The sequence below is a fragment of the Ornithodoros turicata genome, unplaced genomic scaffold (assembly GCF_037126465.1).
Source record: "Ornithodoros turicata isolate Travis unplaced genomic scaffold, ASM3712646v1 Chromosome15, whole genome shotgun sequence".
Classification (NCBI taxonomy): domain Eukaryota; kingdom Metazoa; phylum Arthropoda; class Arachnida; order Ixodida; family Argasidae; genus Ornithodoros; species Ornithodoros turicata.
In genome coordinates, this window is record NW_026999318.1 from 4004617 (window position 1) to 4026942 (window position 22326).

The window sequence follows — 22326 nt, forward strand, 5'->3', positions numbered from 1 at the left end:
TTGTGCTGGGGAGTGTGGAGTGGAGGCCCAGAGGTCTGGGTCTCCACTGAGACTCTGATTGGTGCCACTCCCCTGCGCGCCACCTCAGAGAAAGTTCCTTTTCTCTGGAACTCTAACTGTGCTCTTGCCGCTCGGTATGTAATGTTCTGTTCTGTCTTTATTTTGAGTACTTGTTTTTCTTCTTTCCAGAAAGGACAGGATCTGGAATACGCTGGGTGGCTACCCTCACAGTTCGTGCATCGTACACTATTAGAACAGGTCTCGGAAGAGTGATCCTTACCAGCACACTTTGCACAGACAGCCTGCCCACGGCACACCTGTGAACCGTGGCCAAGCCGCTGGCACTTGTAACAGCGTCTGGGGTTGGGGATATATGCTCTGACATGGCAGCTTACATATCCGGCCTTTATGGTTGTTGGAAGACTGTGAAGTTGAAAACAGAGTACAATGTGCTTTGTTGGAATCAATCAATTTGTTTCTCCGTCCCTTCTCATCGATATTCTCTTTGCTGAAATGAAACCCTGCTCCTTCAGGCCCTCTTCAAGTTCTTGCTCAGTGCACGAGAGCAACTGATCTTCCGAAATGACGCCTTTGATTGTATTGAGGGTTCTGTGAGGAGAAGTGGTTACGGCAATGCCGTCAATGTTCCTTAGCGAAAGAAGTGCCAGACTCTGCTCCTTTGTCTCAATCTGAACTTGTAGATCACCAGTGCTCAGTTTTTTCGCATTGTATCTTTTACCTATTGTTGTCTCTAGTGTCTTTGCAACAACGAATGGTGACATTTTTCCAAGTAGCTTTGATTCTTCATCAGAGTGAACAACAATAACCTTCGCAAACCATGACTCTGAACTGGTTTCGAAGAAGTTGAACCTTTTTGTTCCATCGGTGCGGAACCGTTTCCGGTTCCGATCATTGTGTTTTAAGTAGTCGTTCTCCATACAAGAAAACTTGCTATTCAGTGCAGAGACCCTGTCGCCCACCGCGGAGCCTAACCAGGGGACCATGTCCAGCACGGTAACAGGTGTATCTGCACGATACCCAAGTGCAGTTTCTGGAGGGTGAAAGACCGCCCAAGGTTGACCCTTGCCGCCAAAGAAGGTGAAACAGGAAAGAGGAGTAGAAAAGACCGTAGAAAGAAAAAGCAATGAAAAGGTGGATGGCGACTAGCTGAATAATCCTGGCCGGGCCTTCCAGGACCACCCGATTATGGGAAGCAGGGGCCAAAGCGGTGTGTTGCTTTCCCGGAGGGGCCCCGAAGGGTCCTCAACAACCTCCGGGTCCGCTCAACCGCCAGGATCCCCCTTTCCCCAGCCACGGGACAGCCACGCACAGCTATACGTGGGGGTCTCCCTCCTGCGGCGACCCAACCGTGAGTGCAGGAGGGGGCTACTGCGGCTGCTGCCGGGCGATGGGGGCGCCAAGTTCCCGACGCTTGTAAACGGAACAAGGGATATACGCACGAAGGAAGAGTAGCACGCCTTGTTATTGGCTGACATCTCTTTCCTCCTACTACAACAACAAGAAGGTACAGACGATAAGACTACGTTCGCTTGTCTTCTCGCAAGGCGAAATCTTGTCGTCTGTTCCTTGGTGCGTATGAGTCACTTGCTGCGTTTACGTTTGAAATTACTCTAATCCCTCTAAAACACTCCTACATGCGGGTCGATTGAACGATGATTGGGGCGAAAGAAATAGAAGGTCGACGAGAACGGCAAAAGAATTTATGTCGGGTTCGTTGTAGTACTGCACAAACACGTGAGCACATCGTCCCTTTGTGCGCACAGACTCGGGCCGCTACATTATGCACTACTTAATCCACTAGCAAGCCTGCACCTATGCCATTTTGTCAGAGCACAACTGTTACACAAACTATCAACACTATTAACCTAAAGGCGTTCAGCCCGCCTTAACCAAAAATAAATAACGCAAGTTTTCTGACCAAGATGTTGCAAGCATTGCAGTCTAAAAAAGTCAACAAACTTTGGATGAGGTTTGCATGCGTTGGCGCTTGGAGAGTTGTAGGCTTGACATGCACTGGCACTCGCTTGTGGAAGGCCAACTCTGGCAGACTGGCACGAATACCCCATTGATAACAAGAAGGCCCCTGAATAGCGAGGCCCATTCTCCTCTCTTACTTTTCTGGGTCGGTATTCAAAAACTCTAAAAGGGCACAATAGTTAAGATAGCCGTTATTGTTTATGGGCAGAGAGAGATCTCATATCCGGCTTCGGTTCGTATTTGAGACGTTGTGTGCCGTGTGTGTGTCCTTTGTCGTCCCTTGTGTTTCAATGTTGCAGGGTTGACGTTAAGAGAGACCATCACATTTGTTCGCCGTTAAACGCTACTCTTGTTTGCCCTTGTGACATTTATGTAAATTAGATAATACGCAAAGACTCAAAACCCCGTGTAGCAAGTTTTTCATCCGTCCGCCCTTCTTTCTGCAACATGCACAGAACACAGAGGAAATGGTAACAAAACCACATGTCCACAGCAGTAGCAATACCCGCAATCTCTTTCGATACGATTGATACGTGCGCCGTTAAACTCACAATCACGATTGATACCAAGACGCGTATAGCTCTGAAGCTGAGTGTATAATGTCGAGGACAGGGAAAAAGACACGGATATGTGCTATTGGAAATTCAAACTGAGCGCCACTAGGGTTCATTTTCGAATTACCTTTCTTTCTTTCATGTTGTTTTCATTTGTTACCATTATCCCTTAATTGACAACAACTACTACTACATGGGATGAAGATGGGATGATGGGATTCACCACAACAATTGCGGTAATTGAAAAAGGACTGCCCATTATTTATTTCATGCATTATTCCACATACACCTCTGGGGTTGCTTTCATTTCGGGAATACAATAACGAAAAAACAAAAAAAAACAAGAAAAACTCAAAGATAGGCCAGTATTTCTTGCGAACCAACCACGGCAAGCATCGATCATCACCACCCTCGGTGGTAACGAGTAAGGTAACGAGTAAGAAAACGAGGTAACGAGTAAGGAGATTGCCCATAAGAGAAATATATCAAAGCCGAGGATAATTCAGGTTGATTCCAATTTTATAAGCTTGATTTTAGATGACGATCATGTGTACAAGTACATAGAAGGCTGTGCCATTGCAACAATAATATTTTACGTTAGCGTATTGGTAATATGGAACAAGCAGAATCATATGAAATAGTGTTACGCAAAATACCGAAAGGAGAAATGCAACATGAAATTCACGAGTGCTTTCCTACACGCGAAATGCAAATTCCTGGCTACGTAAATTCACGCGTTTTCGCTTTCTTACTTTACTGACATAACCCACTACTACGTGCCCCCCCCCAAAAAAAAAAAAAAAGCCGCCACTGGTCGTAATAGGAATCGTACCGTCCCAGACGTAGTGTTGTCCCATTCCGCACTATTTTGTTTATTGTCGACATAAATGCACAGATATTTCGCATTTCGGCACCATGTTTCGTCCAGAGTCGCTACTCCAATTTCATCCTATTTCTTTTACCACAAATGCATGCAGCTAGAAAAGGGATTGTGCATGTTTAAATATTACTGCGTTTTGTGAAGGGATCAGTATGAAATGCACCGACCGCAAATGTTATTACCAGACCGCGGAATGATATGTGAATATATTTTTTTGTGAAAGCACTGTATGTACTGCATAGCGATTTGGCCCAACAGTAACACAAAATGATGCCGCTACACTTCTAACGTACTCTGCATAGAAGTAAAGTGAGAGAAAGAGCCTCAGTTGGGGGGGGGGGGGGCGAAACAAAGAACATAATGCGCAAAAAACTATGACGTGATGGAGCAGTTAAAAGTAGTTGCATTAAAAGGAATATAAACATATCATGGCCATGAGGCTGGCTGGCAGTAATGACTGTGCAATGGCATTCCTTGCACTGACAGTAATTTAATGACATTCAGCCAGGTATGTATAACACACGCGAATGCATTGGTGCTCGGATAGTCATCGGTGTTTTCTGCGTGATGTGCGTGTACGCCGTTGGGGTTGTGACTGTGGGGACTGTTTGTGTTCCTCGATGTCATGTGTCTGTATGTGCGTGCAAGTTGTCTTCCGTGTCTCATCTGCGGGAACCTTGTGCCTGTGCAGATGGTTTTTGGAGCGTTGTCATTTGCTGTGTATGTATGCGTGGCTGCAGTGGTCGTTGTGGTCCCCTTTGATGTCGTCGTGTGTTTTGGCGTGTTTGCGTTGCTGGCACTTGCAGTGTTAGCTGCATGAGGACGTTGTGTGTGAGCGTTTGTCAGTGTTGTCAAAATTGTGACCAGGAACGCAGCTGCTGTGGGGAGTTCGTTAGATGTGTCGGCTCTGTGACCGGCAACGCGGTTGTTCATTTGTTGGCCCGTTTCACCAATGTATTGCATAGTGCAGTCACCGCATTCAATGATGCATATGACATTGGAGCTTGTGCATGTGAAGGGGTGGTTAACAGTAGGTGTAATTGCTCGCAGTGCTTTTGATGGAATTACAGACATTCCACTTCGTAGATAGTTTGCTACACAGGCAATTTACCATTATGTAGAACAATATATGTACACTCTAAGTTGGCCCCGTCGCTCCTTTGGAAGTAGTGCCCAGCCTGGACAAAGCATCGGCACATTCACTCAATTTGCCCCGAACGTAAACAATCTCAAAATTGCATTTTTACAGGGCAAGCGCACAACGTGTCAGACGCGCCCTGGGGGACGCTGAGCCACCGAGAAAAGTTACAGGGTTGTGGGTGGTTGCCACTTTGGTTTTGTCCCCAAACAACCACGTGTCCAGACGACTTAATGCCCGCACGATCGATTCACATTCTATCGTCGACCGTCGCGATCGTGTCGGCGTGAGCTTTTTACTGAGATATGCGATCGGTATGTCCTTGTTCTGTACTGTCTGAAAAAGACACGCCCCGATAGCTCGCTCAGATGCATCGGTGACCAGTACATACCCCTTTTCCGGTTCTTGTGCTGCCAGCTTCCGGACTGTCGCGAGCGCCATTTTCACGTTGATGGACGCATTATCCGCTTCCTTGACCCCGGGAATATTATTCGGCACCCTTTTGTTAGTCAGATTCATAAGTGGTGCGGGATGTAGTCACGGTAGTAGATGCATAGCCCGAGGGCAATGTGCAATTCCGTTTTTGTCTCAGGCGGCGGTTGAGCCTTTACCCTTTTCGGATCGTGCGAGTGCGTGCCTGATCCCACGAGATGTCCAAGGTATTACACTCGGTTGGGCAAATTTGCACTTTAACGGGATAATCACCAACCCAACCTTCGAAATTGTCACCAACCCCTTTCGTGGTGTTCGAACTGTCCCACCCAGGAATCCGAATCAACCGCAATATCGTCAATATATGCCGTTGCATAACCCCCTGTGTTTCCGGAAGACGTCGTTCATGACACAGTGATACGCCGCCGCGGAATTCATCAACCCATATCACATGATTTTCCAGGTGTAAACACTACGCGAGGGCGCGGAATCCGTCAGCTTCTGAGATTCCTCATGAAGTGCGATCTGCAAATATCAACACGCTAGATCAAGGGGACTTAATCGCTTACACGTCTAACTAGCTAACGAGTGGCGGGAAGTTCAAAAAGGCGGGCACGTGACAAACTGCGCGTGATATAATGCGCTTTGGCTACATCATAAGGTAGCTCGGCTCCGTTTTCCACCGGAAAGCTATAGGGTTCGGTGATCGCGTCCAATAGCATGTAATCGATACACATTCGGATGGACCCGTCCCGTTTCGCGACACACACTAAGGGTCCGCGCATACAATCTCAGATGTGTCTCTCTTCCCGTGTGCCAGCCGTTGCTCACGTTTGAACTCCCTGTTAGGTGCCGTCATACACAAATATCTCCTACGAAACCTTCAGATCAGGTGCCGCTCCGAACATTCCGTTCCTTAGGCCCGTAGCTCCCAAAGTTTCTCACCATGATGCTGCTTTCACTCGTCCTCTCCCCTCTGCTCTCTCTGATGTACCGTCCCCCTCCGTGATGCTAGTGTCTGCGGTGATGGTGAATGTTACAATCCTGTCGACTTCACCAGTGAAGTTCTCGCTCGGTTCGGGGAGGGGGTAGACTGCAACTTGGCAACAACAAACAACTTTTATGTACAAACACAGTACGAAATAGCTGTCAACTGCCGACCTTGAGTGCGCCTTATAAAGGGTGAGCACTGGCAGCCGTCTGCCCGGAACGGTTTGTTCCCGCAGGTCGTCCGCAACATGTGTCCTTCGAGAAGGCCACGTTCTTTTTGGGGATGGGATGCCTCAAGGGATAGTCCGCCGTCTTGACGAGAGCGTCTCAGTACTTCTCTTTATGTCTCTATCCACACTGTGGCATCCAATATTTCCATGTATTTCCATTCGATTACCCCTATAATTCAATACACATCAACTCCTGGCATGAGTGGTTAATGGAACATTACACAAGTCACTAACGTTACACGTCTACACATAAACGGAAAACGTTCGAAGGCTTACATTGTCATTTACGAAGAACATAATTTGTTGTAAAATTTGTTCCAAGCGCCTTCAGTCTCTCCTACGAGACACCCAATGATGTAACGTTTTACTTCACATTTTGACGGCATCTCACACACGTAGTATGGAGGTTCGGCTTCATCTCCACCACTTTGCTGTTCACGCAAATATGTGAGAGACGCGAAATACCAAGGCGCCTATTGCTGCTTTTTCACGTCTATATTCATCTGCACATATATCCTTGCAGTCTGGGACACATCCTGTAGTAAGCTATACGGAGATATTCCCCGTAGAGGATATAGATTGAGGTATGAGAAAATGCATTTGTGTGGTTGTTTCAATCGCGTGCACCATCCTGTTGAGATCCTGATGCTAGAAATTTCCGAAGTGAGCTGGGTTTCCGCTTCTGTGCTTCCTCGTGGTAGACTAATTGATGTCTTTCGACTGTTTCCCCAGTTTCTTTGCCGTTAGAACTATTGGTCGTCGTTATTCAAACATCCTTTATAACGGAGCACGGTGACGGCAGCAGCACGTGGTTCCCACTCGTCCTTGAAACCACTGAATATCCTGGAATTTGAAAATAACTGTCGTTTTCAAGGTCTGGGAATTCGTAGAATTTTTCACAGTCCCTTAAAACCCTTGATTTTGCATGTTTTTTCTTGTTCTCATGGAGCTGCTAGTGTAGATTCCGTTTACCCATAGTCGGAACCATAGTTTTGAAGCCACATGAGTTAACACTCTTTGCAATAGGAGTCACCAGCAAGTTAGCGGCACCCTCCGTAATGTGTAGTAAATTGCTCTTTCTGCCGTATGATCTTTAACATTCAGAAGTCGTCCGTCACACTTGTGAACTGATCGCTATTGTGCAGTACCTGTGTATCCTCTCATGTGATACATGTAGCTTACAAATATTTTTGTGAGATATTCAAGTCCTGATCACGAATAGGGCCTGATTTTATTTTTCGGTTTGTATTTTTCAGCAACGTCGGAGGCTAACTATCGGGTTATATTTTGCTTGAATAATTCGGGTACACTTTTGCGTGCACTGCGTAATGCAACTATTCGGGTACACTCGGGTAGGAATGAACCTGATTCAATTCTGCTTGAATCGTAATGAATCAGGTGTGAATCTTCGGTTTGATCGGCATAACGTACATCCTACACCAGTGGACACGGAGTAACAATACTTCGTCCATGCATCTAAGAGGCAGCAGGGTATCTGTTTTGACAGCTTGTATGAACATATTTATGTATTCACAACCATAGATTGAGAAGTTACCCGTAAAAAAGAACTCGTTACAAGTTAAGTTACCGCGTGCTAAATGTAACTAAGTTAATAACGAAGTTCTTCAGCATGAAATCTAACTCGCAGTTACTGAGTTACTTAATAAAAAGAACGAGTTACTTCCAAGTTACTCCGGACACAAAATAGCATTACGCAGGTGCAGCGCGCGAGCAGTTGAGTTAGACCTTGAGTTGCCTGCGGAGGAGTGCAACACGCTTAGATCGTTTTCCTTTATGCCCAACAATAAACCTCTCCCTGTTTGTAAATAAATGACGTCATAGTGTTCGACAGCGCCAAAATTTGGTAGAATTGAACTACGCTCGAAGCTAGAGGTGAACAAGGTCGCGCCCGAAAGCCACTGTCTTGAAGGGATTACGACATGACCCCTTGAATGGACGAGACCCTCGGTCCTACTTTTCTTTCAATGGGAGATAGCGAAGAAGTGCCCGTTCGTGGAACCCAGCCGTCCTTCTGCTTTGTTTCGGTTTCAGTCTGTCTACCAATATGTCATGATGGCGTTTCTCTGGTAGAGGTTTATTCGAACGCTTTGCATCTTGCCCCCTGTGGGCGCACAATGGTTCAGCTTTATTTCAATGGCAGCAGTTCTTATTTCCTGAATAAAATACTGTCACTCATTGAATATCACGTTTTATGGCAAAATATGCCATGAAGGAACCGGAGAGAAAGCAAGAAAATGTGTGGACGTGAGTGAAAAGCGAGTTAAAAGTAACTTGGAACTTAACTTAAGTTACTTTGACAAAGTTACCAAAAAAAGGAACGAGTTCCTCTGGAAGTTACCACGGCGCGAAAGTACCGAGTTACGTTACAAGTTACCAAAAAAAGGAACTTAGTTACAGTAACGAGTTACCTCGAACTCTGTTCACAACACAGTTTCCAAAGTTATGTGGTAGATGTGTGTGTGTGTGCGCGCGCGCTATAGTCGAATCCCCTGGTCCAGCAGCTTTCGGATAAATTTCGGGTTAAAACCATGATTTTGCTGATTTGAATCGGGGGGGGGGGGGGGTAAACACCGGGAGTAATCGGGCGTAACCAGACTTGTACAGTATCTTGAGTAGAGTATCTAAGTTACGTATCTTAAACACTTTTGCCAGTAAGTTGGTATTGCAAATACTTTCAAAGGTCAGTATTTAGTAATCTAACTTAACTAATTTTTCAGTAACTTCTACTCATTTTCCAAGTTACTTTGAAGGTACTTCTCTGTGCGTCACGCGGAGGTCCAGCGAAAGATTCTCTTTTTTCTCGGCTATACGTTTTGTGCTGTACATGCGCTTTGGCGTCTCACATATTCGGGTCATCCACGTCCCTGTTGGAAGGGGTAGAGCGTGCAGCACAACTGGTTTGGGAGTATGCGTGAGGCCATGTGTTGTCCTGAAGGGTTTGCAGGTAAACCATTGAGACCCTTTCAGGAAAGATTGAAGGCTCCTGCGGAAAGTAGTAGCGAGAGAGGACACGTCAAATATTAATAACTCTTGATGAAGTAAAGCAACGACAAGCAGTAAAACGACAGTAAATTCTGTCGTTTCTGTAGAGCATACGTTCGCATCTGTACAGCCTTGTTCAGTATTAGGGGGTAATGTGTTTAAAAAAAGAGCACAGTAGACTATCAGATACTAATTTTGAAAAGCGGTTGTTCCTGCGAGCCGATAAAATTCTTGGTAATGACATTTTCAACTTCACGCTCTTCGTATCCCTTTGATAGCGAATTTCGACTGGGACGTCAAAGTATCTTGAAAGTAACGAGATACTTTTAAGAGTATTTAATGCTCCATCTTAAATACCTTTCAAGATTGGGTATTTAGTACTCTACTCAATGCCCTTTTTGCCCAGTACTCAATAACTTAACTTAAATAGTTTTTGTGAGTATCTTTTACAAGCCTGGGTGTAATCATAAAACGTCAGGCGTCAGAACATCAGTTCTCTCTAGGCCCTAGTGTTTTACATCAGAGACAAATTGACGGCTGAGCCTTAAAAGGTCCTTGAAAAACCCTCGAATTTTTGTTCCAAAATTCATTGTGGAACCATGCAGTAGCGTATTCTTGAAGAGACTGAAGAGTCTTTCATCCAACGACCCACTTGACTGGACAAGGCTGTTTTCCCGGAATTTAACTATTTAGCCTTCCTAGCGTTCCTCAGTGCCTGTCAATCACCGTGACAGAGCATTAGTTTGCTCAGCTGGAGCTCTTTGAATTCTATCAGTAATGACCATTTAACTAGTATGGAGCCCCTTGTTCTTTTACCATCGCTTAAAATAATAGAACGTAGCGAGCAATGATGTGGTCACCTGCCAGGCTATGTCCCCCTTCCGGGCTCGTGTGTTACTCTGTCCAAATTCTTAGGCCACCTCATGCGTTACTCTATACAGGGTGTTTGCTCTAACGTGTCCAGAAATTATATTTAAAGCGAGCGATAAAAGAAAAGCAAGTAGTACTTTTCTGCTACTTGAGTAAGAAACTGGTATGCTTCACTAGTAGCACCTGTTTCTTAGTCAAGTAGCTGAAAAGTAGCGCTCGCTTCTCTTTTATCGCTCGCTTTAAATAAAATTTCTGGACACGTTAGAGCAAACACCCAGTATACTCTACAGTTTCACAAAAGTACTCTGGAGAAAAGCGTCAGTTTCATGAGCTGCAGTTTCATTCGAGAGGAAGTAAGCTGATGTTGGCATACTTATATTGGCCCCTCAATTACGATTCCCCTTACTGTGGTTCTGGCGCCCATAAACGTCTCGCTCTCGATCTGACGTGGTGATCGAACAGTCATAAGTGGCTTACCATGGGCATGGTGCTGCCTCCAGTATTTTAAACAAATTTCAACTATATTTTTGAGGCATTCAATACTCTACTCTGATTAATTCCGCTTCCAAGTATTTTACATCCTGCATTGGGTATTGAGTATCCTGTTACCAGAGGCGTCACTAGAGGGGTGCGGGGGGTGCGATCCGCACCGGGTGTCGCGACGGAAGGGGATGACGTGCCGCACCAGTACCTCTTTATCTCTGGGGCAATATGAGGAGCCCTCTGCGAGCACGTAAGCTTTTCGTTTTCTTTTTATTTCTGTTTCTGGTCTTGTATGAAAAGAGATCCATTATTGGTGAGGGGTGACGCAAAGAGCTCCCGCACGGTGTGACGCGCACCTAGTGGCGCCACTGCCTATTACATCTATTTTTTTATGGTTTCCTTACACGTGAGGCCTCATGTTGGAAATCTCAAACAGGTGCTTCATGTCCTGCTTCCACCCTCCTCCCAGTACAGGAACTATTGCTGCTCGAAATGTCAGCGGCTCCCATCATAAGGATCTTGCTTTTAAGTACCGACAGATTGCTACGCTAGTCGCCCAGAGTTGCTAACACAGTTTGCTAACATCGTGTCACCGTATTGGGCCGGCGTCTCTCCTCTGCCCTTCCCGTACTCATCATGAGCGACAAAATTTGTTCCTGAAAACCGCCGTATCAAAATACGAATGACAGGGAGTTCTGGCTTCACAGTACATGTACAGGAAACTCTCTATATGGCGTCCAGAAGCGGAAGCGATAACATTCATCATCCTACGAGGCAGTTGGAAGAACCATATCCACAAGAACGTATAGAACACCAGCCATTGGTTGCTCCGCATGAGGAAAGATTGTTGCAAGACACGCCCACCTACCCGTGTACATACTTAGAACATCCACAGTCAGTATATCGGCAAACCCACCGCAAGTGTTACGTCCGGTAAGTCCCCTTACGCTCTTCCGTTCTTTTTAACTACATTCTAACAATGTGTGAAGGATCGAATATTTTCTGCACATCGATTCGTCAACGTACAGATCAGGCCACGATTGTTACGAGAGGTGTAGCAGCGCTGACATTTTGTTGCGACGAAGATTGACCTACTAATGATGCGTATTGCAATAACAAAGAGTTGTCGCGGGAAGGAAACGCAAAATTTCATAAACACAATGAAGCCCGAGATTGGATTGATGTTTACTGGCGCATGAGCAACTAAGGCTATAATGCGCCAACACTGTGAGGTATGGCCTATTTACCAATTAAAAGAAGACGATCAATTTAAAACTGATATAAAGATAAAAAATGTATGTGGATTCAGATATCTCTTAGGTATCCAGTGTCCCTAAAAAACTTGCAAACACTCCTAAAACTGACAAGCGGCTCATCACCCAGCAAAAGGGCTGGGTGAAGAGGAATTATATACCGGTAGAACTCAGAAAAGTGAGTTTGGCGATGATGTTCCTGGAGAGGGCAGATGATGAGAATGTGAAGAACAGACTGCTGCTCAGCACAGTGCACACAGTGAGGTGGGTCCTTCTGGATAATTAAAAAACCATGTGTGAGAAATGTGTGGCCAATACGCAAACGAGACATGACTACTTCATAAAGCCGATCTTTAGAAACTCCTGCAGGCTTGCCTACATTACACTTGATCAAGTGTGATTTATTATTTGTCTGTGTGTCCCAGTCATGTTGCCATTTTAAGTTAATTGCTCTACGCAAGGCAAACCTCAGATCCCGAGCTGGTATGTCGAAGGGGGTTATGTCAGCTGAGAGTGCCTTGGTAGCCGCTGTGTCCGCGAGCTCGTTACCGGGTATCCCGACGTGGCTGCGCAGCCAGCAAAGTGCCAAGAAAGGACCTCTGTTTATTATGCGGCTAGACAGGTGTTTTGCTTGGAGAACGAGCAGGTTTTTTGGTGGTTTTTTGGTGGCCTGCAGGCAACTAAGCGAATCAGTGTACACAACTGATGACCTGATGGAAAGTCGTAGTATGTAATTAAGCGCCAAGATTATGCCATAGACTTCTGCGGTGAAAATGGAAGCTGTGTTTGCTAATCGGTGCGATCTGCAAGATGTGCCTGTAAGCATTGCACATGAGACACCGGTGTCCGTTCTGGAGCCATCTGTGTAACATGCGACATGGTCCCCAAAACCTTCTTTTATGGACATAAACTCTTGCAGGAGTACGGCTGTGGGGGTTTCGTGTTTCTTGTACTTCAATAAAGATGTGTTGTCTTCGGGCAGTGGTTGCCACGGAGCAATCCTCTCATTAGTTTCTACAGGCGTAGAATCGTACTCAGAAAAACTGTGTGTTTCAATTTCCTTCAGGATTCGCAAGTTGAAAGGAGGTGTACATGACGGTTTGTTAAGAAATAACTGTTTGCAGCGTGTCTGAGTAACACAAGAGAAAGCTGGGTGCTGTGGATAACTTCGTACTTTTAGTGCACATGTGGAGGCAAGGTAAAATCTCCGCCTTTCTAATGACCACTCGTTGCACTCCACATAGAGACTCTCGACCGGCTATGTGCGAAAGGCTCCCAAGACCAGTCGCAGTCCCTGGTGGTGGACAGGGTCTTGTGCTTTCAAGACGGACTTTCGTGCAGAGCCGTACACGAAAGATCCATAGTCAAGCTTGGAACGAATGCAAGATGTGTAAATGCGATGCAGAACCTCTCTGTCTGCACCCCAGGATCTATGTGACAAGATCTTGAGAATGTTCAGAGATTTCCCACATTTGCTTTGTAGGTTCCTTATGTGAGGGTTGAAAGTGAGCTTGCGGTCAAAAAGTATACCCAGGAATTTATGCTCAGATTCGACCGTAATACCTTGGCCGTTCATTTTAAGTTCTGGCTCAGGAAACCTACCCCTTACTCTTGAGAAAGGTACGCAAACCGTTTTCTCAGGTGAGAAGTTAAACCCATTCTCAGATGACCATTTTGCTCATTTGTTTACACAGAGCTGGAGTTGTCTCTCACATCTTGAAATGCTTGCAGATGAACACGATATCTGAACATCGTCAACGTCTAGTGAGTACGTGACGGATGGCGGAATAGCGTGGACAATAGAGTTCATTTTGACTATAAAGAGTGTGACACTCAGAACGGAACCCTGTGGGCCACCGTTCTCCTGAATAAAAGAACGTGAGAGTGATGTGCCCAACTGAACTCTAAAAGTTCTGTCCTGTAGAAAATTTGCGATGCAGTGGAGCATACGACCACGTACGCCGAAATTGTACAAGTCGCGAACGGTACCATATCGCCATGCGGTATCGTACGCTTTTTAGAGATCGAAAAATAGGAAATACAATGCTGCTTTCTGACAAACGCCTCCCTGACGACAGTTTCCAGCCGCAACACATGATCAGTGGTTGAGTGGGCGGCTCTAAATCCGCACTGATATCTGCCGAGACATCCATTTTCTTCGAGGAAGTACATAAGGCGGTAGTTAACCATGCACTCGAAGGTTTTTCCTAAACAACTTGTAAGGGCTATAGGCCTGTAGCTACATGCGTTGGAAGGATTTTTCCCTGGCTTCAAAAGTGGAACGACTGTCGCCACTTTCCAACGAGATGGAAGTTCACCCTGATGCCAAACTGAATTGAAAAAGTACAGAAGACCTTCTAGTGATGTTTTTGATAAGTGCTGCAACATGCTGTACGAGATTCGATCTGGCCCAGGTGCTGTTTGTTTTGGAGATGACAGAGCACGCAGCAGCTCCATCATACAAAATGGTTTATTAAAAGCATGGCTGTCACTGGTGCCATACGTGATTTTGCATTTCTCGGCATCATCTTTGACCTTTAAGAAATCCCTGGTGTAGTGAGAGGAGGAAGAAACACTCTGGAAGTGTTCTCCCAACACATCTGCTTGTTCCTCTAAAGTTTTGCACACCGTACCATTCCTCTCGAAAAGGGGAATAGAGAAGCTTGTGTAATTGCCCTTTATTTGCTTTAGTCGATCCCACACAACCTTAGTTGGGGTGTTGCTATTCAAGGAGGAGACAAAGCCCTTCAATGACTCACTCTTTGCTTGTCGGCGTGTCCACCTAGCTTTTGCTCTAGCTCTCTTAAACGCCAGTACTGGGGTTGGATACCGCCTGAACCTGCACCAAGCGCGGTTTTGCTCTTTTCGTGTATTTCCACAGTCCTCCGACCACCAAGGCTTGCAACGCCTGGGCAGTTGACCTGATGACTGTGGAATGGACTTGGTTGCTGCTTTTACAAGAATGTCTGTGACATAGTCATTTGCGTCGTTAATGTTCAGCCCTAGGAGGGACTCTATAGAAAGTGTGGCTTCTTGTTTAAAGAGGCCCCAGTCTGCTAACTGTGTCTTCCAACGAGGTGGGCGGGTTCTAATAGCACCTGATGGTCGATTGATCTCTAAAAGGACAGGGAAGTGATCGCTACCATAGGGGTTTTCGTCCACTGTCCATGAAATGTCCTGAAATACAGATGGACTGCACAGCGAAATATCAATGGCTGAAAAGGACTGCGAAGCAGCATTAACATGAGTAGCGTTTCCTGCATTGAGCAGGCAGATTGGCAAGGATGCTAATAATTTCTCAAACATTTTACCTCGGGTGTCAACTTTGGAACAACCCCAGAGAAAATGATGCGCATTGAAATCTCCCAGTAGTAGAAAAGGCGATGGGAGCTGATTAATAAGATCTTCAAGCTGCCTCTGTTCGACCCTGACTGACGGCGGTAGATATAAAGAGCATACCGTCACTACACGGTCAGTGCAGATCTGTACAGCAATGGCCTCAAGATTTGTGGAAAGTAGAACGTCTCTTGTGTGAAGTGTTCTGGCCGTGAGAAGGGCCACACCTCCAGAACACTCTGAACACTCGAAACATCCGTGTCCACCACGATGTCTGCCTGACATATCATGGACGCCATCAAGATTTTTCAGCAAACCCCGGCAGTTCCATTGAATAATGCTCTGGGAACTCACAAGAAGTGTAGAGAAAAGGGAAATGAATAAGGACTGAACGACTACTCTAATGCGTAAAGACCTTGTGGAACAATTGTCCATGAATGCAAAGGGATTAAGGAGCTTGTATTCTCGGTGGAGGAACCCTTTGTTGTTGTTCCTTGGCTTTCCCTCCTCGTCCTCGGCCAGCTTTTCTCCTCCTCTGTTCTTTGCCCAAGGGAAGACTTGGTAGACTCGAAGAAGACTTCTGCGAGCAGCAGTCGTCGTCATCGAGATCCATGCTCTGACTTGTGTTTTGAGACAGGCCCTTGGCAATCCCGTCCCAAACAGAGGGGGATGCAACAACCTCCTCTGAGGTTAACATTGCATCTTCCTGGCTGTTCGTTGGAGAGGCCACCGAGGGAGAACCCTCAGTGTCCCTCTCTTTGTGTTGGGGAGTGTGGAGGCGAGTCCCAGAGGTCTGGGTCTCCAGCGATACTCTGAGTGGTGCCACTCCCCTGCGCACCACATCAGAGAAGGTTCCTTTCTTTTGGAACGCCAATTGTGCCTTTGCTACACCGTACGTGAAATTTTGCTCAGTTTTCATTTTTAGGATCTGTTTCTCCTCCTTCCAAAAGGACATGACCTGGAGTAAACAGGGTGGTTACCCTTGCAACTGGCACACTGAAAGTCATTGTTACACGACTCTGACGAATGGTCCTTGCCGGCGCACTTAGCACAGACGGGCTGCCCACGGCACACCTGAGAGCCGTGGCCAAACCGCTGGCACTTGTAACAGCGACTCGGATTTGGGATGTAAGCCCCCACATTGCAACTGAGGTAACTGGCTTTGATTGTTTCTGGCAGCTTGTGGAGCTTGAAAGTAAGAATGACGTGCTTTGTTGGGATTTGTTTCCCATCCCTACGCATGACTATTCGCTTCACGGCTACAACGCCATGCTGTTGTAGGTCTTCTTGGAGTTCCGATTCCGAACAGTCAAGAAGGTCGCTCTCAGAAATTATTCCTTTAACAATGTTCAAACTCCGGTGTGAACTTACAGTGACAGATATCCCATTGATGCTTGTCAGTGAAAAAAGTGCACTGTTTTGCTCTCGCTTTTCAACGTGCACTTGGATATCTCCAGAACCCAGTTTCTTGGCATTGTTTTTTTTACCGATGAGCTGTTCGAGTGCTTTCGCTATTACAAAAGGAGACATCTTTGACAGCGGTCTTGTGTCATCATTTGAGTGGACCACGAGAAGCTTTGCAAACCATGGTTCGGGTGTTGAGGTATTTAAATCAATTTGCTGGTACTCGGTGCGAAACCGTTTTGGATTCCGATCTCGGTGTTTTAAAGAAGAGGAAGCCATAAAAGGAAAAAAAAAAGTATTCGATGCCTGCCGCCCACCACGGAGCCCAACCAGGGGACGGCGTTTGACGCAGTAGCAGGTGCGCCTGCACTATACCCAAGTGCAGCTTCTGGAGAATAAAAGACTGCCCAAGGTTGACCCTTGCCGCCAAAGAAGGTGAAAAGGAGGAAAGATAGAAGGAGAGGAGAAGAAAGAAAAAGTTGATTGATTGATTATGTGTTTAATGGCACAAAGGCAACAAAGGCCATAGAGCGCCAAAACCATGGTGAGTGTGTCAGAGATGATTATGGGAAAGATGATGTGAGAGAGAGTGTGTGGTAGTTAAAACCTATCTAAGAAAAAGTGATGAAAAGCGAGATGGCGACTAGCTGAATAGTCCTGGCCGGGCCTTCCAGGACCACCCGTCTATGGGAAGCAGGGGCCAAAGCAGTGTGTTGTTTTCCAGGACGGGCCCCGAAGGGTTCAAACCAACATCCGGGTCCACTCAACTGCCAGGATCCCCCTTTCCCCAGACACGGGAAAGCCACACACAGCTATACGTGGGGGTCTCCCTCCTGCAGTGACAGAACTGTGAGTGCAGGAGGGGGCTACTGCGCAGCTGCTGCCGGGCGATGGGGGCGTCAAGGTCCCGACGCCGGGAAGCCAGAGATACAACGTGTAGCAAACGCTGACTAACGACTCGCGTGTACTCATTATGAAACTAGCTGCTCCACGTCGCTTGCGAATCCAATAATTCCGAAATTTGTCTCGCTTGAATTTTTGTTGCTATGCATGCAAAAGGTCGCCCTGTTGCTCATGATTGCAGATTTAGAAGCTCCTTACCACAAACTAGGAAGCCTAAGTGAACAGCGACATGAAGCTCTGCGCAGTTGTCTTCGTACTTGGCACCATGTTGGGTAAGCGGAGGTTTCGTACGTTATATCAACATAGGAGGGACATATTGTTGAGGTAGAAGGAATAGGACGCAGCCGAGCCTGTGCATGGCAACAGAATGGTACCCCGAGGCAGGGAAAAGGAGAGACTCGAGAGGTAACCCCCAGAGGGAATTGCATTCCAGCATTCATTCGTTTTCTCCCTTACCCTCTTTGAAATAGTTGTTAGGAGTGTAGTCAACAAAGGGTGACTGCTGTGTTTGAGAACGTGTTACCTTTTTCGTCCCCTTTGGCATTCGTTTGCATGTATTGTCGAGTAGCCCACCTTGCTAATAGGCCTCGTGCAACGCGTTAAAGTATTGGCTGTGCGACGTATCACCCCGTTCATCATCAACAAACCAACAGAAACTGTTGGCGTCGACGTTGTTGACAGGCCATCGGTATGTAAGGACACTCATCTGCCGTTGCTAAGAAAGAGCTGTCCTAAATAGAAATATCAGGCCTCGTAAAAAACCTAAGACACTGGCGTACCAAAAACATTTTTCTGTCCGTTTTTTTCTCGGCGTAGAAAGAATTGCCCAGAATTTGCACTCACACACAAAAAAAAAGAGAAAAGAAAAAGGAACTATAAAGTGTCGGCAAAATATGACGCATAAACGAGGCCAAAATGACCTGTTAGACGTTCCAGTCAAGCGTTTTTGATATTGCAGTTTATAACTAAAGAGCGGCAATTATTCGTGCCTTTCCTACTCCTTTTCTTCTTTCTCTTTTTCTTTCCGGCGGGTTCCACCTTGTTATTCGCGTAGTGTATCAAGCGATAAAAAGAAGGAGCTACCAGAATAACAACTGTCGAGTTCCTGCAAGTAGGCTGCCCACATTCGCGCCACGTATGTCTTCAAGTCATCCCGCATGGATATCCCGCCATTCCCTGATCCCTATTTAACGAATCGGCAGCTACCATACCGCACTATAGGTATTGGAATCTTGTAACACAATGGTTCACAAGCTTCGCAGCCCCGCTCGAATCCCCACGTCACCCATAAGGCCCATAAAAATATAGACGACATCGTCGAGACCCCCGGTGTGCCCCGTCACGGTTTTGGACACCTTCCGATTTCAACCCATGAACGTTAGCCAAAACGATACGCTGACATTTTACCGGAGCAACATGCAGAACCAGTTCCCTCCAGTTTGGTACCGTACATCAATATCGCATTATTTTAAGTTACAGAACATGAAATATCCTTGTACTAAACGGAGCCGATGTGGATTCAGTCCGAACCTAATCCCAAAGCAATAACGGTTTGAACGCGTGATTTCTATATGAATGAAGCAACGGTTTTGTACGTTAATGTTGTTCACGCAATTCTTTCCAAATTCTCCTGCAGCGGTGGCGTCTGCCGAGTGCCCGAGAGACCGAGGCTTCGCTGTGGCTCTGGACTGCTCTTACACGCTGGACAACGACCCTATTCATCGTGCTGTTGCCGATGCGGATGAAGCGGACCTGTCAGATCCGTCAAAAGTCAGGGCCGTCTGCTGGTATGAATGTCCTTCATATTGAAAAAAAAAAAAAAAACTTGTCCTATAACTAATATTGACTTACGGTCGTACCTATGAGTTACACTCGCACACTAAGGAACAGGGTTTTTGCATATTTTGAATAAAAGTACCAAAAAATATATGAAACAATAAATCGTTACAGACATTTAATCAGAAAGCGCATTTTTGGGGTGTCAGATGAACGACATGCCAGAAAAAGCAGTGCCAAAAAGTAGTAGCCAAAAAAGACGTGCCAGAAAAAGTAAAACACGAGATTTTTTCAATAATATATCAACAATGTATTATGATTATTGGTATCTTCCTAATCAAAGTACGAAAATCTTCAACGGGGTATAATCCAAACATCGCAGAAAGTGTATCTGTTGTCCGCACAGTGTGCTGGAAACTGGAGATAGTGTTTAAAAAGCTATAGATATATTTCTCGCATAATGACGTCTATCACGTTACCACCAAGGTCACATTAGGATAATTAAGGCTTTAACAAAATGGCAGGGTAGCACTGCAGTTTGGAATGAACGAGTGATGCGAAGTCGAAGAGCACTCAGTGCAATGCAAAATTGTGGTCCCACAATATTCCAACTTCCGTATCACTGTCCCCTGAGCAACGTGCAGCCAGTCTAAGCAGGCAGGTCGCAGGTCGCTCGTTTCGTAGCTCTGTGGTAAGGCACGAGACTTCGGTACACTCTTATTCTGGTCGACTGGTGTGGTACGGTACGCTCCAGTGACAGAAGGATGATGCGCTTTGGACCTCACCAAACCGTGGGCAAAGAAAGCATTCTGTGTTAGAAGTAGTCACGTCCGATTCGAAACGCATATATAAGAGCATTGATTATATCTTTATTTCCCTTCACAGTTACCTGAAAGCAGTAGAGAAGTGTTTGAAGGATGGCCTACAGGGAGAGTGCTCATACGCTGCTGACGAATTATTCCAAGACTGGCGAGATCAACTGAAAGTGGGTGACCTGTCCTGTGCCGACATATGTTAAGGAGCGAAATGTACAACATTCCACGGAACTACATGTGCGAGCGCATATTGTACGAAATAAATCGACATATGGCATGCAGCGGTTGACATGTTTATTCGAAACAAACCAACAAATTCATTCCACAATGCACGTCTAGCGGTTCAGCCTAATTGTTTAGCAGCTGAACGTGCACGTAATCTCACAGAACGACCAGAAATGTGATAACCTGACACCAGTGGTGTACATCGGTACTACTAGTAGCGCCGCGACTGTATTGGCTACTTATTTTGATAGCGGAGTAGCGGTTCCGTTGCATTTTAGATGTGTAGTGAAAACGTAATTTCCGCTACAAATCTGAACAGAGCAAATGCTGCTCCGCTACCGCTACTTTTGAGATGGAGCAGAAAAGTGAAAGGGTGAACTAGGCAAGAAACTTTGACTATGTGGAACGGGAGCGACGCTAAAAGTCCGAAAACTAGCACTGCGCAGTCCGCCAACACTGGAGCAATCTACGATGGTTTACGGCGTTTGCTGCACGTGAATCAAGGTATATTTAGACAGGGAGCGAAACTCCCATAGGGCCCTGCGTCTTCAGATGACGCCATGATAGAGACTGTCAGCGGCATCCATCCGTTGAATGATAGCGCCATGAATAATAAGCAGTGCATAATTAGCCATGGCGCGTTTGCATTCGCGTACTTCGTTTACGTTATATTCCCTTCCCCTGATCGGACCATACGAATCACCCAGGCAGCAATACCAGACGAGAACAGAGAAAAATAAATCACAAACGAGCCTACTGCTACACATGCGCAGTGGAGCAGGATACGGAAACGTACTCAGGTGGTAGATGATTTCGTATATGTGTACTGGTGGGGCAAAAGATAGCTCTTTCTATACTTAAATTATGAATGAACTATTAGTATATACAAGACCCATGCGCGCGTCGTAAATATTTTTTTGTTGACGACCGTACCTGTGCTACCAACACCCAGGGTCGCTCGAGTCACGGAGATGACAGTGTTGCCGGGTCAGGTTTGCTTTTCTTCCCCGCCTTCGCTACCTGGTTAAATCTACCTTGCGTGAAATATCGTAACACGTTTTTGTGACTTCGTCGCTGATTTTTCAACAAGGTGTAGTCACCTGTATCGATGTACATATGACTCAGTGTGTCTGTCTTATTCACTGGGTCTGGTCCACTGCCGTCACTCAGTAGTATTTTTCGTTTCCACGAGTGGAAAGGAAACGGAAGTCTTGTTTTCAAGTGTCTTGTGTGTGCTCCAAAAGAAAAGTTTCCGCTTAAAAGATCTCCACGTCTAACTTAAAGACACATGTGAAGGTATGTGTACCCCATTGCGTTACATGCGCGATTACAGTGGTAACTTATGCCTGTTGCTTTTTTTTTGTCGCCTCCGCTTTTTTTTTTCAATTTTCAATTTCAATTTTATTAGTAGTATGTGCAATACATAGTACACAGTGGGGGCCCCGTAGCATAGCTAGAGGTGGGGCCTCCCGAAGGTGGGGCTTTGTGTTTATGTATACCAGGTTGCTTGCTTCTATTCATCGCAGGCCGCGTAAAAGCACGTATGACTTACAGAAGCAAGCATATTAAAATGAGGCCCTTCTGTCTAAGCCATTAATTTGTCTAAAAAAGTCTCCTCTTCATGTACACCTCAGTGTAGAAGCGCGACATAAAAGTGTCAAGCAAACGGCACTGTGCAACATAATGCAAACCAATGATGAAAGAAACGTAGCTATAAAATCACACAAAAAAAAATCCTGAAAGACATGGATGGTAGTGAGAGCGACCGGTCATTCGAAAGCGTGCGTGATAATGTCATGACCGTCGTTCAGTTGAGCTTGGGGTAAGAAGAGCTTATCGTAGCTAAACTTGCAATAAACAGTTTGTTTTAATCACTGTTGAGGTAAACGGGTAGCTCGTCGCGGTAGCTGAGTTACTTATTTTTCGTATCCTTCCATGAGCAAGATTCAGGGACAAGCCAGATTAGTTGAGGCCGAAGCCACCACGTAGCGTATCGAGGATGAGCTCTCCCTTGCCCATCTCCCTTCTGCACATCC

General features: G+C 46.0%; 2 protein-coding genes across 3 annotated transcripts; one reads left to right on the plus strand and one right to left on the minus strand.

Moving 5' to 3' along the window:
- Window positions 1–11392: 11392 nt before the first annotated feature.
- Window positions 11393–20346, plus strand: LOC135372490 (uncharacterized). Of its 2 annotated transcripts, none has more exons than XM_064606099.1 (4): window positions 11393–11511; window positions 17656–17746; window positions 19111–19261; window positions 20136–20346. In XM_064606099.1, the coding sequence occupies exons 2-4, from the start codon at window positions 17704–17706 to the stop codon at window positions 20266–20268; spliced, it is 327 nt and encodes a 108-aa protein (XP_064462169.1). In that variant the 5' UTR covers window positions 11393–11511; window positions 17656–17703; the 3' UTR covers window positions 20269–20346. The 2 variants fall into 2 exon arrangements, with proteins under 2 accessions (XP_064462169.1, XP_064462170.1); XM_064606100.1 differs by lacking the exon at window positions 11393–11511 and adding an exon at window positions 15911–16319.
- Window positions 15616–16697, minus strand: LOC135372489 (uncharacterized). Its single transcript, XM_064606098.1, has 2 exons — window positions 16242–16697; window positions 15616–16125 (listed from the first exon to the last, which is right to left on the minus strand). Exons 1-2 carry the CDS (start codon window positions 16695–16697, stop codon window positions 15616–15618), a joined length of 966 nt encoding a protein of 321 aa, XP_064462168.1.
- Window positions 20347–22326: the final 1980 nt, after the last annotated feature.